Source organism: Nycticebus coucang, chromosome 10, assembly GCF_027406575.1.
Source record: "Nycticebus coucang isolate mNycCou1 chromosome 10, mNycCou1.pri, whole genome shotgun sequence".
Lineage (NCBI taxonomy): Eukaryota > Metazoa > Chordata > Mammalia > Primates > Lorisidae > Nycticebus > Nycticebus coucang.
The window spans coordinates 103,493,426-103,508,873 of NC_069789.1; the positions used below are offsets into that span (position 1 = coordinate 103,493,426).

At 41.5% G+C, this 15,448-nt stretch overlaps 1 protein-coding gene and 1 pseudogene across 7 annotated transcripts in view; one reads left to right on the top strand and one right to left on the bottom strand.

The window, feature by feature from the left end:
* The window catches only part of LOC128597111 (uncharacterized), a 38,642-nt gene that overhangs the window by 9,724 nt on the left and 13,470 nt on the right, over positions 1-15,448 (bottom strand). For 6 of the 7 annotated variants that reach the window (XM_053607171.1, XM_053607175.1, XM_053607174.1 and 3 more), the window contains exons 1-2: positions 13,820-13,895; positions 3,082-3,429 (exon numbers count right to left, since the gene is read on the bottom strand). In XM_053607171.1, coding sequence (XP_053463146.1) covers positions 3,082-3,429; positions 13,820-13,886 — 415 coding nt within the window. In that variant the 5' untranslated portion in view covers positions 13,887-13,895. Of the gene's footprint in view, positions 1-3,081; positions 3,430-13,819; positions 13,896-15,448 lie in introns of those variants that run through there. The other variant, XM_053607173.1, reaches the window with a different exon arrangement.
* Positions 3,459-5,582, top strand: LOC128595616 (calcium-binding protein 39-like; annotated as a pseudogene).

Here is a 15,448-nt window from a genome sequence, read left to right on the forward strand (position 1 = left end):
AATAAAAATATAAATAAATAATAAAATAAAATAAAAATCTCCAGGGGAAGAAAAAAAAATAAAAGGGCAAAACAAGGCCACTTTAGGGCATGAGAGTATTTAGGAAGTTAATTATCTCTTGAAAAGAAATTCAAAGATGTGCAGGGAAAAAATTAAAAATGAACTCAAAAATAAAAAAAAAATATTGTAACCACTGTTTCATTTGCTATCTCTATGTATTTCAGTTGTTTTCTTAAAAATAATGCCAGGAAGGCTATGTTAACCAGTGTGATGAAAGTGTGTCAAACGGTCTGTGAGGCTAGTGTATGATGCCCCATGATCATATCAATGTACACAGCTATGATTTAATAAAAAATAAATAAATAAATAATATTCCACATATTTAAAAACAAGAAACCTGGTTTCTTGTACCCTCAATGAATCCCCAACAATAAAAATTAAAAAAAAAAATAACAAGAAACCAGTGACCAAAGAAACCAGTGAAACTTATAGTTCAATCTAGATAATTAATCATTATATATGATTATCTGTATCTATCTGTATGTATTGATCTCCATATCTATAGAGAATGACCACAAGATGGATGGTTTGAGAAGACAGTGAAAAACATGTTAAAGTTCTTATTTTGTTCAAAGGAAGAGAAAAATGCTGGTCCCCTGTAAATGCTAAAGTAAACATTTAAGTTTAGTAACTAATACTAGATATTTTCTAATATGAGAAAAACAGAATGTTGAGACTTCCAAATAGGAAGGCTCACTGGACCCGGATCAGAAAAAAATCTTTATTTAGGACATGGTGGTTCTGAAAGCCAAGAGGTGAGGGACAGAGAGCCTGTGAATGGGGAACAAGGTGTTTGCCTGGAAATGAAGGGGGAAGAGAGCATGCACCACCTGAGCTGAGCTGGCACTTGGTTCTACGGGTGAGTGGGAGTGAGCACCTATTTTTGGAAGATTTAACTTGAGCACTGATGGATTGCTAGGAAATGGAAGGCAAGATGAAGAGAAATCAGCCAGTAGCATTTCTACTTTTTCTAGAAACATCTCTTATGCACCAATCTTGGTGTTTTTTGTATAATCGTCACTTTCAGCCCCCTGACCCTGGTTACAGGGAGGAGCTCAAGTGGCCAGTCTAGGGGTGACCCTGGCCTAGCCAAGGGGAACAAGAATCCTTCTCTGGGATTGTGTGGAGCTGGCCAGGAAAGTCCCTTTGCTCTCTTCACATCGTAGCTGGTGAAGGTGGAAGGCCGTGTTCCCTATCATGTGGAAAAGTCCGAGAGAATAAAGCTGAGAGGGAAGAGAAGGGGGGAGGGAGAGAGAACACTTGCCACAAGGAAAGTTGACAGGATATGTGGCCCCTGACAGGGAGTCAGTTTAACTCACAGCAACCTCAGACCCCTGGGCTCAAGTGATCCTCCTGCCTCAGCCTCCTGAGTAGCTGGGACTGTAGGCATCAACACCACACCTGGCTAGTTTTTCTATATTTATTAGAGATGGGGTCTCGAACTTGCTCAGGCTGGCCTCCAACTTCAGACCTCAAGGGATCCTCCTACCTCTGCCTCCCAGAGTGCTGGGATTAGAGGTGTGAGCCACCCCACCCAGCCCTAGGTCTATGTATTTTTATGGTGAAAACCCTCTTTTAATAATTGACCAAATTTGAGCAGGTTTCTATTTCTTGCTGACAAAAAAGAGGTCAAATGACACTGGATTGGTATGATGTTATTCAGAAAGCTATGCAGTAACTTTATCAGCCAAGGAGAAGAGAGAGAGATAAGCTCAGGAATGAGGAGCTGCCAAAAAGAGTCAGATGAGATTGGATTGGTGTGATGTTACTCAGAGAGATATGTAGTGTTTATGAGCTAAGAAGAAGAGAGGGAGACAAGATCAGGAATGAGAAGAGAGAGACACAAGATCAGGGACACAACTGGTGTATTCTCCAACCTTCATCAACTGAAAACTCATCTTGGACACTCAGTCCAGTCAACCCTGTCTCTTCTTACAAGCTTTCCCATCTCCTACGTTGGAGTTCCTCACCCCTCATCCACTCCCACTGGGTGAGGAATTATCTGTTATGCAGGTCAGGTGTGAGAGATGGATGTTCCCTGGAGAGCTGCCAGCACACATCAGGACCAGAGGAAGGGCCAGATGTGGGAGGTGCAGGGAGGCACATGTGAAGCACGGAGCATGGGGGAAAGTGTCAGAAAATGTGGCTGGGGAGGCCACCAGGGACCAGCCTCTGTGGGGACTGGACTTCTTTTCCTGAGTGTCATTTATCCTGTGGAGGAGGGGGCTGGAGCATGTTAGAAGATTACGCAGGGGAATAACAGGAAGAGAAGTGTACTTTATAAAGCTCAACACTGCAGCTGTGTGGCTGGTGATTTAGAAGGGGAAGATGCCAGAGTCAGGGACTCCAGTTGGGAAGCCCTTGCAAAAACAACAGGGAATGATGAAGGCAGAGCAGACCAGGAGAGAGCTCTGCTGGGCTGGACACAGCTCCCTCCCCTCCCTCTTCTCCAGTTGTCCCCAAGGCTCTCTACTTGCACATTGGCCCAGGAGATCCAGAGAACAGGGGCTGGGTCACCCTGCTGTGTCCTCAACTTGGGTCTAGGACAGGCTTCATCTTGAGAACTCTCCAACTGATCTTCAGGTTGTACCTGACAACCAGCCCTAACAGTCCATCCCCTTCTTAGTGTTTTTCTCACCTTTCTCGATGCCCAGTTTTATTGTTTTGTTTTTACCAACTTTGGGGGCTCATTTAAGAAATTTTAAATCAGTTTTTGAATTGACCAACTAAGGATATTTCTGATATAGCTTTGTGTTTCCAATAATGAAATTTGCGGTATTTTATGATTAGGGAATTTTTTTTTAAACTTAGTGTGGTTACCCTCCCCTCCTCATTTCATGTGCATTTTGTAGCTAGTTTTTCCTAAGATATAATCTTTAAACTTTAGTTTTATTTTAAGATATCAGAGATTTTTAAATTTTCTCTTAAAAGGGTTGGGTTTTTAAATCTGATTCTGGGCTAACTTACTTTACATAAAGTGGTTGTTGGAATGCCTAATTGGGGCAGGGCTCCGCAGCTTACCATAAACGCAGAGTCTAAAAGACTCTTCCTTGGATTCTCCCGAGTAGAACTTAATAGTCACTGTATATAGCCCACTCATTTCTGTAGAGACATTCCTGATGCACAAGGAGGCCATCTCTGTCAGGTGAAATCTATACTTGTATTTGTCTTTAAACTCATACCAATAAGGATTAGAGTTATTAAGTTGCCAGGACAGCAGCAACTGCCTTTTCTTATACTTGGAATCCCACTTCCACTCTATCTCTCGAACATTAGGGCCCAAGGTGGAGCTCAGTTGCAGCTGGACAGATGTCCCCACAGTGCTGTTCAATGTGCAGGAGGGGCTAGAACCTACGATGGACCGGAAACCTGGTGAAAGAAGAGCTAAGATTAGCGAAAAGAAGCAGAGTGAATATCACATTATGGCTACCATATGCTTTCATGTCACATCGACTGATATTTACAAAAAGAGCGTCATCTCCATTTTTATGGACAAGGAAGCGAAGCTGCAGAGTTAACCCACTTAGGCAGTGGTGTTGTCTCTAATGTGGTGTCTAATGTCTAATGTGGCAGTTTTGATTCAAGCGAGTCTGTCCCCTCCCAGGTCTTGCCCTTTCCTTCTCTTGGAGCTTGCACCATGAAACGTCTAGATCAGCAGCTTAAAGAAAAAATATAAATAAAACTAGAAAGTAATTGATAATTGCCCCCCACAGACACCCTGCAGCTGCAGCACCTTGACCTGTAGACTACAGCTTTCCCTCATTAAATCCAACCCAAAGTATTCTTTGATCTGTCTTTCAGCCTCACGACTTCCTTCTTTGAACAAAAAACTGCCTGTTTAATTGAAACATAAAACTGTTACTTTTTCACTTTTTACCTTGTGTATATACACCCTCAAATGTTTAATAAGTAGCCTTGAATTCTAGGCTGGAGATGGCACCTGTTAGCCTTGCAAGAGACTGATATGATGTTGTCTCTCACAGGTTAGAACACTGTGTGTGTGTGTGTAAATTTCACTGTGCTTTCTCTCCCATTGTCTATGGTTGGGCAAAGTTCCCACTTAAGGACGGTAGTGAACAAACACTACAGGTTTTGCCGACACAGAGCTCCCACTTTAGTGAGTGAGGCTGCTGAAGGCAAGTAAAGACAAAAATGAGTTTAGATCATTGTATGTGCTATCCAGGAAATTAAAAGAATTGGCACAGATGAGTAGAGAAACCGACATCACTGGAGTGGGCGCAGCTGTTTCCTCCCGATATACATCAAATATTAAGAAGAAAGGACATCAGGAGCTAAATGTTCTATTTAAACTGGTCGTTGCGGCTCAGAAAATAAAGATGTAGACCCCAAGTCAGTAGTTTATGCGTTCTTCAAGCAAGAGCAGTATATTAAAAGAGAGAAGTAAACTGTATTGATCAATGACTTCGGTGAAGGCTAAGAAGGTTGAAACAAATTTGCAAATAATATACAACTTCTAAGCATTCCATATTGGAAGAAGAGCTCTCTACATTAAAAAAAAAAAATGCCTTTGTTCAGCAAATCACACAAAAATCCAGCAGAAATTGTAAAAATTCTGAAGGACAACCTGGCCATTTTGGAAAAAAGCAAGACAAAAAGACAGACAAGGCTTCAGAAAAAAGTGTTGAAATCACTGCAAGCAATGAAGGAAATTCTGTGTGGTACAAATGACAAGGAACCCCCAACAGAAGCAGCAGCTCAGCTAGCACAAGAACTCTACAGCAGCAGACTGCTGGTGACATTGATCGCTGACCTGCAGCTGATAGACTTCAAGGGGAAAAAAGATGTGCCCCAGATATTTAACAACATCCTGGGAAGACACATAGGCGCTCAGAGTCCCACTGTGGAGTAGATCAGTGCTCACCCCCACGTCCTGTTCATGCTCCTCAAGGGATATGAAGCCCCACAGATTGCCTCGCGTTATGGATTATTCTGAGAGAATGCATTCGGCATGAACCACTTGCCAAAATCATCCTCTTTTCTAATCAATTCAGAGATTTCTTTAAGTATGTGGAGATGTCAACATTTGATATTGCTTCAGATGCCTTTGCTACTTTTAAGGATTTACTAACAAGACAAAGTGTTGGTGGCGGACTTCTTACAACAAAATTCTGACACTGTCTTTGAAGACTATGAGAAATTGCTTCAATCTGAGAACTATGTGACTAAGAGACAGTCTTTAAAGCTGCTAGGTGAACTGATCCTGGACCACCACAACTTCAGGACATCAGGACATCAGCAAGCCAGAGAACCTGAAGCTGATGATGAATCTCCTTCGGGACAAAAGTCCCAACATCCAGTTTGAAGCCTTTCACATTTTTAACGTGTTTGTGGCCAGTCCTCACAAGACCCCATCTATTGTGGAAATTCTGTTAAAAAATCAGCCCAAACTCACTAAGTTTCTGAGCAGCTTCCAAAAGGAAAGGATGGATGACAAGCAGTTCACTGACAAGAAGAACTGCTAGATTAAACAGATTAGGGACTTGAAGGAAACAGCCCGCTGAGGATCTCTCTGTTTCCTGCCACACTCATTCATCTCACCTGTCCAGTTTGTACAATAAGTGTCATTTCAACATGAAAAGAGGACCACTGGATCGGTACTATTGACCACAGCAGTCGTGGGCCTGAGACAGTGGTGACAGCAATTCTGGGCAGGGCAAGTGTCCAATGTCAGTGGTGGCATGGTGGGAGCTGCATTGTCTGTAGCAAGAGTAACAAACCAGCCTGGACTAGCGCAGTTCTGTTCTGACTGAGGGTGTGGCCCCAAAGCCTGGTGGTCTGGACCTCTCACAGGTCCTGCTCTTCTCTAATGCCTATTCATTAGTCGGTTGATTTCTGTTGCTCGTAACCAATAACCCCAAGCAAAATGAATGAAAAAGAGATCTGAAGAAAGTAGTGTGAGAGGCAGGGAATTCCACCTTTGTAGGGTAGGGAGTACAACATTACATTTTTAATGATGACTAGAATAGATGCTGTGTGGAAAATGATTACTAGGAGGGCAAGAGTGGGAAGAGGGGCTTCAGTGTAGAGGCTCTTGCAATGGAGTAAAAGCAGGACAGTAGCAGGGAAGGACAAGTGGAAGATTCACTAAAAAAATTGGAGGCAGAGCTGAGAGGGATTGCTAATGGACTGGATGTCAGAATAAAAAAAAAGAAGATTCAGGGATGACTTTGAGGTTTTTGGCTTAAGCAAATGGATAAAGAGTGGTAGTGACATTTACTAAGCTGGTAAAGCCTGGGGGAGGAGCAGGTTTGGAGCAGGCATAAAACAAGAATTTGGTACAGGTTTGAGCCTGGGAGAAAGGGCAGGGCTGGAGACTTGACCATCAGCACAGTCATTTCAGCAGAGGATTAGCTGAAATCATCCAGGAGATTATAGCTAAAGAAGAAAAGAGGACGTAGCACTAACCAGGAGGGGATTGGGGCCCATCGAGAGAGATGGAGAACGCATTGCCAGAGAAAAATCCACTGAGTGTGGTGGTACACAAACCAAAGAAGAAAAGTGTTTCAGGAAGGGAGGGATGTTCAGCTGCGGCAATGCTGAGAGGGAAGGTCAGGCTGCAACCCATTCATTACCTCTCTTTCTTAGTAGTTTCAAAATTGTTTTTTTGTGCTTCTCCATTCCATTAATACTTACCACCCCAACACATACATTTCTCTACTAACATGTTAAAATATTCAAATGTTACCTCTAAAGGACCTTCCACTCGCCGTGTAGTTCCTGTTGCTCACCAGCACCCCTGGTAGCCCATTCTCTCTGCCCCCTCACGGTCTTGTAATAGCCTCACTCCTCTCCCTGCAACATCCTTCCAACTTGGAGGTTTTGCTGAAATAGTCATCTTGTAATTTTGAGCCATTATTAAATTTCCTCCGAAAACATGACTCCTTTATTTCAAGAATGTTTAATTACCTCTTAACTTACAAGTTCCCAGTCATATAATCATCTACATTTGGTTTAATTACATTTGTCGTGTGGTTCTTCGCCTACCACTGTTCACTCTTTATTTTACAATTTGTTGTTTGATAGAGAACTTTTTCTGAGAATTTTCTTCCAATGGGCTCTAAGGGTGATACATACACTCTCTGAACCATTGCTTATCTAGTAACAGCTTTCTCTTTGCCTGACAGTAAGTGACATTTGTGGAGGACTGTCCTTCTCACCAGGTGGCATATAGATGGCATTGCTCTATCTTTAAGCTTCCACTATTGCAGATGAGAGCTCAGATTAATGTTCTTTGGAAGCTTCTCAATTTTTGCTCCTTTTGCTGCATTTCAGAAATTGTACCAGCATATGCCAAAGTGTATGTCTTTTTCATCACTGAGGCAAAATTCTCACATACACTGTGGACATTACCGTGCATGACTCAGTGGCATATCTCGTATTAGCAATGTTGCTCAATTGCCAACTCTCTGTAGTTTCAAAACATTGTCTTCATTCTAGAAAAACACCCCAAACTCATTAAGTAATTGCTCTATTCCCCTTTACTTCATCCTCTGGTAAACACTATAGTCTGTTTTCTGTCCCTATGGACTGGCTCATTCTGGATGCATAGTACAAAGGACTCGTAGATAAGTAACCTCTGGTGTCTAGCTTCACTTACTTAGCATAATCGTTTTCAGGGCTTATTCAGCTGTATCAGCACTTTGTCCCTACTTTTGGTTAAATTATCCCATGTGTGAGTATACATGTGTATATATGCCACAATTTGTTTACCCATTCACAATACTAGACATTTGCCTTGTTTCCCCTTTTGGCTATTACAAATAATGCTGCTATAAACCATCAATATAGGTTCCTGTGTGAACATGTGGTTTCTTTTCTCTTGAATATATTCCTAGGTATGAAATTTCCTGGGTCTCTATCAACATATTCCTAGGTATGAAGTTTTGTGGGTCTGTAGCAGACAAAACAGATGACTATTGTTAAGGGCCAAGTAGGAGCCAGGTGGTGATGGGGGGTTGGGGTGGGACTAGTGGTGATGGCCAGGACCACAGTCTCATGAAGAGAGCTTGGTCTTCAGTGACCTGTGAATTCCCTGGGGTTGAGCCTTGAAAGTAGGCTTAGGGCAGCCTGCTGGGCTCAGAGGAACTGTGGGTGCTACACAAGTGAGCCGGGCTGAGTACAAGCCACAGAGTGTCGGCACACTGCTGGGGAGACAGGAGGGTGTAATCTCCAAGTGTGTGCAGTTGGTTATCATGGGGGTTGTCATCACAAGTGGTTTGCTGATGCTTAGGATACCCTGACAGGCTGACTTGACCATTGAGGGCTTTAGGGAAAAAACAAAGAAAATAATGAAGCATGGGCAAGGATGTGGGTTAATAGGACCCATTGTGCATTACTACTGGGAATGTAAAATGGTGAGCTGCTATGGAAAACAATTAAGTGGTTCCTCAATAAGACACAGAAGGTCCAGAACAACAGTCTATGAAAAGATTCTTTCTTTTTCTTCTTTTTTCCTGTACCCTTTCAGAGATATTCTACGTATATGCAGAGAAAATGTATAATTCCCCTCCTTTCCCACACACGTGCTAACATACTATACACTCTGCTCTGCATCATGACTTTTGGGTTTTGCCTTGTCATGTACCTTAGCAATCAGTTCATAACAGCACACAGAGAGCTGCCTTAATTTCGTACATGGTTGATTGGATTCCACTGTATTGTAATTGACCCCCTATTGCTTCCAACTAATCAAAATTTTAAATACTTTACATTTTTCCACGTTTCATATATGTCTTGCAATACTTTTCCTAATATGTGGGGTTTTTTCTTTCTAACTCTCTATAGTTATTTTGCCATGAAGAAAATTTTTATTTTCATGTTGTCACATCTATCAACTTTTTCTGGTTTCAAGAGTTTGTTACCACTTGTCCTTTGGTTTTGCTATACATAAGGCTTTCCCACTCTTGGTTATTAAATAATTATCCCATTTACCTTCTTTTAATATTTTATAATATTTTTGTATGCGGTATGTATTTTGGGGTGGTAAAACATATATAATATAAAATTTACCATTTTAAACATTTTTAAGTGCACAATTCAGTGACATTAAGTACATTAGTGATATTTGCAACCATCATCACTATCCATACCCAGTGGAAACTTCTAGATGCTTTTAAACCTTTGGCATTTGTGGCATTTATTTTGGTATGAGGTATGTGTTATGAGTCCAGTTTTTTTTTTCCTGATAGGTAGCTAGTTGCTTCAAAACCATTTTCTTTTTTTTTTTTTTTTTAAAGACAGAGTCTCACTATGTTGCCCTGGGTAGAGTGCTGTGGCTTCACAGCTCACAGCAACCTCAAACTCTTGGGCTTAAGTGATTCTCTTGCCTCAGCCTCCCAAGTAGCTGGGACTTCAGGCGCCCTCCACAACACCTGGCTACTTTTGTTGTTGTTGTTGTTGTTGTTATAACTGTCATTGTTGTTTGGCAGGTTGGGTTCAAACCTGCCAGCTCCAGTGTATATGGCTGGTCCCCTAGCCGTTGAGCTACAAGCACCCAGCCCATTCATTGCATTTTCTTCAAAACTTTCTACGTCTACTTTTGTGCTGATACCACACTGGAGGTTCATGACATGTTTTAATATCTAGTAGGACTAGTTCTCCTGATTATGCTTATTTTTATAATGTTTTTGGATATTCTAGCCTCATTTTTCCATATAAAGAATCTGCTTATGTAAATTGTTTTTTCATTCTTGTTGGTATTTTTTATTAGGATCACATTTAAGTGTAGATTAACTTCAAGAGAACTGACTTCTGTATAATTTAAATTTCCTTTGGGAGAACATGTGTTTTTATTTGTTCAGGAATTACTTTGTGTCCTTCAGCAGCATTTTATATTTTTATCATATTTATTTTGCACATTTCCTGTTGTGTTTCTACATGGGCATTTTATTTTTATACTGTCAAAACATCTTTCTGGTTATTAATATCATGAAACAAGTCCTTTTATTTCTCTGTATTAAGTTTGTATCCAACTCCTTTCCTAAGTTCTCTTATCATTTGTAATAATTTTCCCATGCATTCTTTTGAGTTTTTCAGTAACAACTGAAATAATTAAAGGCTACATAAAGGATTATTTACTAGGATGCACAGGAAAATAGAGTGTCGATTGATAAAAAAATTGAGAAAAATTATGAAAGAGAACTAGGTGCCGCTCTCCCCAGAAGATCCAGAGTTCCTGTTTCCAGTTCTCTTCCAACTGCAAATGGACTAAATCCAATAATGACTAAAGGCTGGGAGAAAAGGTCAGACATGGCTGCTCCTCCTTCTGCTCCTGGTACCCCAGCATGTCCTGTGCCCCACCTGAGAACTCATGCAAATGTGTACCCAAAACATGTTATCCATGCAAAGAGAGAAATTAATATTAAATATGATAATATAATGCCACATGCTTTAAATGTTTTAACTTATTAAATAAAGGACTATTGCCTATGAGTTCTGTCAATTTCATTCCTTCATAAAAATAAGTTCATCCATAAACCCAGCACTGTCTGAATCTGCTGTAATCCTAGGTGTGTTTACAGGAAAGGATTATGTTTTGTCAATGTTTAAGAAATGAAAAGTACTTTATGAGCAGAGGCACTGGGACACAGCCACCTCCCCCTTCACATGGGATGCCATGCAGACCGTGTAGGGCTGTTGTGCAACTGTCCGGAATTCTGGAAGGGTTGGCAAGGCAGGAACAGCTGTTTCCTTCTCTGGGGGGCTTCCGGCTCTCAGTGGTTGCAGAGCACCCAACAGCAAACAGATGAGAGGGCTGCTGGAAGCAGAAGTGGTTTCCTGTGTACCCGTGCCCTGCCACCTACGCAGCACTCTGAGGATGGTAACAGATAGGTAATGGCAGCAGGTTGAAGGAGTTGCGGGAGCACAGAGGAGCCAGCATTCATGTAACTAGAATCTTAAGGGAGGAGGGGACAACGCTGGAACTCCCTGAACTATCACTGACCCCATAGATTTCACAACCCAAACCTAGAGATGACAACATTTTTTGAGTAGAAAAAGGAAAGGAAAGAGGACCAGGGAAACCTAAGGGAGCAGCTATTTCCCTACTGAGAGATATAAATGGAATAATTGTTTTAGAGGCTGGAGTAGGAAGGGAGGGACAGCGCTGTGCCAGAAGAGTAATAGCTTTTATTTATTTAGTTAATTTTTTTTTTTTTTGAGACAGAGTGTCACTATGCTGCCCTCAGTAGAGTGCTGTAGTGTCACAACTCACAGCAACCTCAAACTCTTGGGCTTACGTGATTCTCTTGTCTCAGCCTCCCAAGTAGCTGGGACTGCAGGCACCAGTCACAATGCCCAGCTATCTTTTGGTTGTAGTTGTCGTTGTTTAGCAGGCCGGGGCTGGGTTCAAACCCACCAGCACCGGTGTACGTGGCTGTTGCCCTCACTGCTGAGCTACAGGCTCCGAGCCGAGTAATAGCTTTTAAATAGTGAAGGGCTCCAATTCTCCAAAGTGATGTATCACACCAATGGAAAAACAAACACCCAAGTTTCAGTACTACTAAACTAGTAGGTTAACCCCTACATGCTCACATGAGAGAAAAACTCAATGAAATTCAAGTAGAGGAGGTAAAGAGGGGGTTGAGTTCACCTCTCTGCCGTCTGAGGCAGAACATGGTCTTGGAGCAACTGGAATTCTAGCATGCTACTTATCTGCATTGTGATTTCAGGCAAGGTAATTAATTAATGGCCTTGCTAAGCCTTGGCTTCCTCAAATGCTAATGAACGTAATGTCCTCTGCCTACTCATGCATGAAGCCAGAATTTCAGCCTGTGCCACAGAGCCTGGTGCTGAGTAGGGGGCTCCCGTTGTCCTGGCTTTCCCTGCTTCATTATCCTTCCATGCTCATTCCTGCCTTTCCTTCTGGCCGAGTCCTCTTCATCTCCTCAGCTCAATGTCTCAGTAAGCTAGCCAGCACTGCTTACCTACAGCTGTCATCGTCACCACCTTATAGAATTGTAATGTGACCATATGCCATTCAGCCTTATTGGGTTCCAAATTTTAATTGTTCTAACTGCACTAAGATTAATTCCTTTGTGGATAAGCTTCTTCTGTATGATAAGTTAGTTCCTTGGGATTAAATCCCAGGAGTGAAATTACCATGGAAAAGGGTAGAGACATCTTAAATGTTTAAATGTTACTGACTCATTACATAAACTACCTAAAAGCTTTTTACTCATTTTTTAAAAATACCTGCCACGTGAGAATTCCTGTTGTACTGCTCTATCACCACACCACGCATTCTCATTTAGAAAAAGAAAAAAAAACCTTGGCAATTTGATAAGCAAAATGTGATATTTAGTTTTCTTAATTTTCATATTTGATTACCTGTAATGACTGTCTTTCATGCTTCTGTATCTAATCTGTTTTTTCTCTATGCTTCACATGTTTAGTATTTCTGTTATCGATTTATTAGGAGGAAGTAAATTTTATTTGATTCTGTCAGAGTGCCTACAATGTTCACCATTGTGTTGGAGGAGAAGGGGGAGCTTGGGAAAGTACATAATCTGTTACCACAACCCCTACAAACATTCCCAGAAGAAACTGTTTTCTGTTTTTAAACTAATGAATCATGGTAAAACTATCAATCATGAAACAAGGAAACAATACCATTTTTTCCCTTTATCTATCCATTTACGAATTTGTCATCAGGATAGAAAAATGTAACACTAAATGCATAAGTAACCAATATCCCTATACCAGATAAATACCACCTAGAGTCACGTGTTATTCTATCCATTTTACAGGTGAGGAAACTGAGGCTCAGAAAGGTAAAGCAAATTGCCCCAGGGAACATACGATTTTCCCAAGGTTTTATGGCCAATATCTGGGAGAACCAGTCAAGACCCAGCAGGTCTAACTGCAGAACTCAGCCCTTCTTAAGACCACTCAAGGGCTTGTTGGCCAGGACACCACATCAGGGCCTGGTTTACAGGAGGCAGCATCTGTGGAGCACACCCACCACCGCTTATATTCTTATATTCTTATATTCACAACCTTATAGTCTTTCATTGCAGGCCTTGGCATAAGTTTTATTCTTGATTTAGAACATTATTTTCTATCCTTCCCATAGAAATATTTGTTTAACTCATAGTTTTTTTTTTTTAATTCCAGTCTAGTTATTCATGTTTGAGTCCATCTCTTCCCCTATAAGCCTAAGTACTAGCCACCACAGAGCACTTGGGAGAGCTGTAAACACCACACAAAGGCCACCAGCAAAAGCGTGCATCCCCAGGTCTCCAGATGGGGCACACTTCATGTGTTGCTGAGTGACCAGCCTAGGGAAGGCTGCCCTGGACCCTCGCTCACCCCACAGGGCCCTCAGCCTGGGAGTAGAGAAAGGAAGCAGACTGGGGGTCTTCTCTCCTGTCCCTTCCCCAGCCTATCCCTATCTCCAGCTCTTCTCTCCGGTCCCTGTGAAGATTGTTTCTGCAAATCTATAGGAAACTGAAAGCTCAGACACTGTTCTCACAGTCACAGCTGCAGCAGCCAAGCAGAACAGAGCGAATAACTGTCTTTGAACTTGGGGCTTGATAAGGATTTTCCTGTGCTGGGGGCTGGTAATTTGGAGGCATCCTGGAAATCCCCTGGCTCCCTTTTCCTCCCTCTTGACCATCAAAGATGCTGGAAGAATCGGAGGCTACTACCATGGAAGCCCCAGCTGCCTGCCTGCCTGGCTGCCCCCTCACACCTGCCTCCGCAGCCCCCCACGGAAAGCCCCATCTGTCCTGCTACTCACCCAGAGAGAAGCTGATTTGAAGCACCAGGACAAGGGTGGGCAGACAGCTGCTGCCTGAGGAGCCCATTGCAGCCAGCAACTGAGATGAGAGCCTGGCTCCGCCCTCACCGGGTTCCTCTTTCATCCTATCAGCAAATACTAGAACTTTCAAGCCTCAAATGTGATACATTTGTTAAGTGGTGAAAGGTGCCAGTCAAGTTTCAGTCTTTTGAGTGTGGTTATCCAGTTTTCCCAGAACCATTGAATAGAGATGCTTTTGTTCAGTTTATTAAAGACCAGATGGTGGTAAGAGACTGGTTTCATTCTTGGTTTTCTATTCAGTTCCAAATGTCTATGTCTCTATTTTTGTGCCAATTCAATGCGGTTTTGATCACTGTCGACTTGTAATATTGCCTAAATTATGGTGGAGTGAGGCCTCTGACTTCATTTTTATTACTAAAAATTGCCCTGGCTATGCGAGATTTTTTCCAATGTTGTTTTTATTACTAAAAATTGCCCTGGTTATAGGGTTTCCACATGAAACAAAGTACTGTTTTTTCCAATTCTTCCAAGTTTGATATTGGTATTTTAATAAGGATTGCACTGAATCTGTACATTGCTTTGGGTAGTATAGACATTTTAACAGTGTTGATTCTTTCCACCCAAGAGCATGGTATGTTCTTCCATTTGTTAATGTCTTCTGCTATTTCTTTTCTTAGGGTTTATATTAGCTAACATCACATAAAGGCATTATAAACTGGAAGATACTAAAATGTTACTTATTTCATGGATATGAATATCTTTTTTTAAATTTTATTTTATTATTAAATCATAGCTATGTACATTAATGCGATCATGGGGCACAATACACTGGTTTCATAGACCATTTCACACATTTTCATCACACTGGTTAACATAGCCTTCCTGGCATTTTCTTAGTTATTGTGTTAAGACATTTACATTCTACATTTACTAAGTTTCACATGTACCTTTGTAAGATGCACCGTAGGTGTAATCCCACCAATCACCCTCCCTCCACCCATCCTCTCCCCTCCCTCCCCTCCCTCTCCCCCTTCCCCATATTCTTAGGTTATAACTGGGTCATAGCTTTCATATGAAAGCCATACATTAGCTTCACAGTAGGGCTGAGTACACTGGATTACTTTTTCTTCCATTCTTGAGATATTTTACTAAGAAGAATATGTTCCAGATCCATCCATGTAAACATGAAAGAGGTAAAGTCTCCATCTTTCTTTAAGGCTGCAAATATTCCATGGTGTACATATACCACAATCTATTAATCCATTCATGGATCGATGGGCACTTGGGCTATTTCCATGACTTAGCAATTATGAATTGGGCTGCAATAAACATTCTGGTACAATTATCTTTGTTATAATGTGATTTTTGGTCTTCTGGGTATATACCTAGTAGAAGAATTATAGGATTGAATGGCAGATCTATTTTTAGATCTCTAAGTGTTCTCCAAACATCTTTCCAAAAGGAATGTATTAATTTGCATTCCCACCAGCAGTGTAGAAGTGTTCCCTTTTCTCCACATCCATGCCAACATCTCTGGTCTTGGGATTTTGTGATATGGGCTAATCTTACTGGAGTTAGATGGTATCTCAAGGTAGTTTTGATATGCAT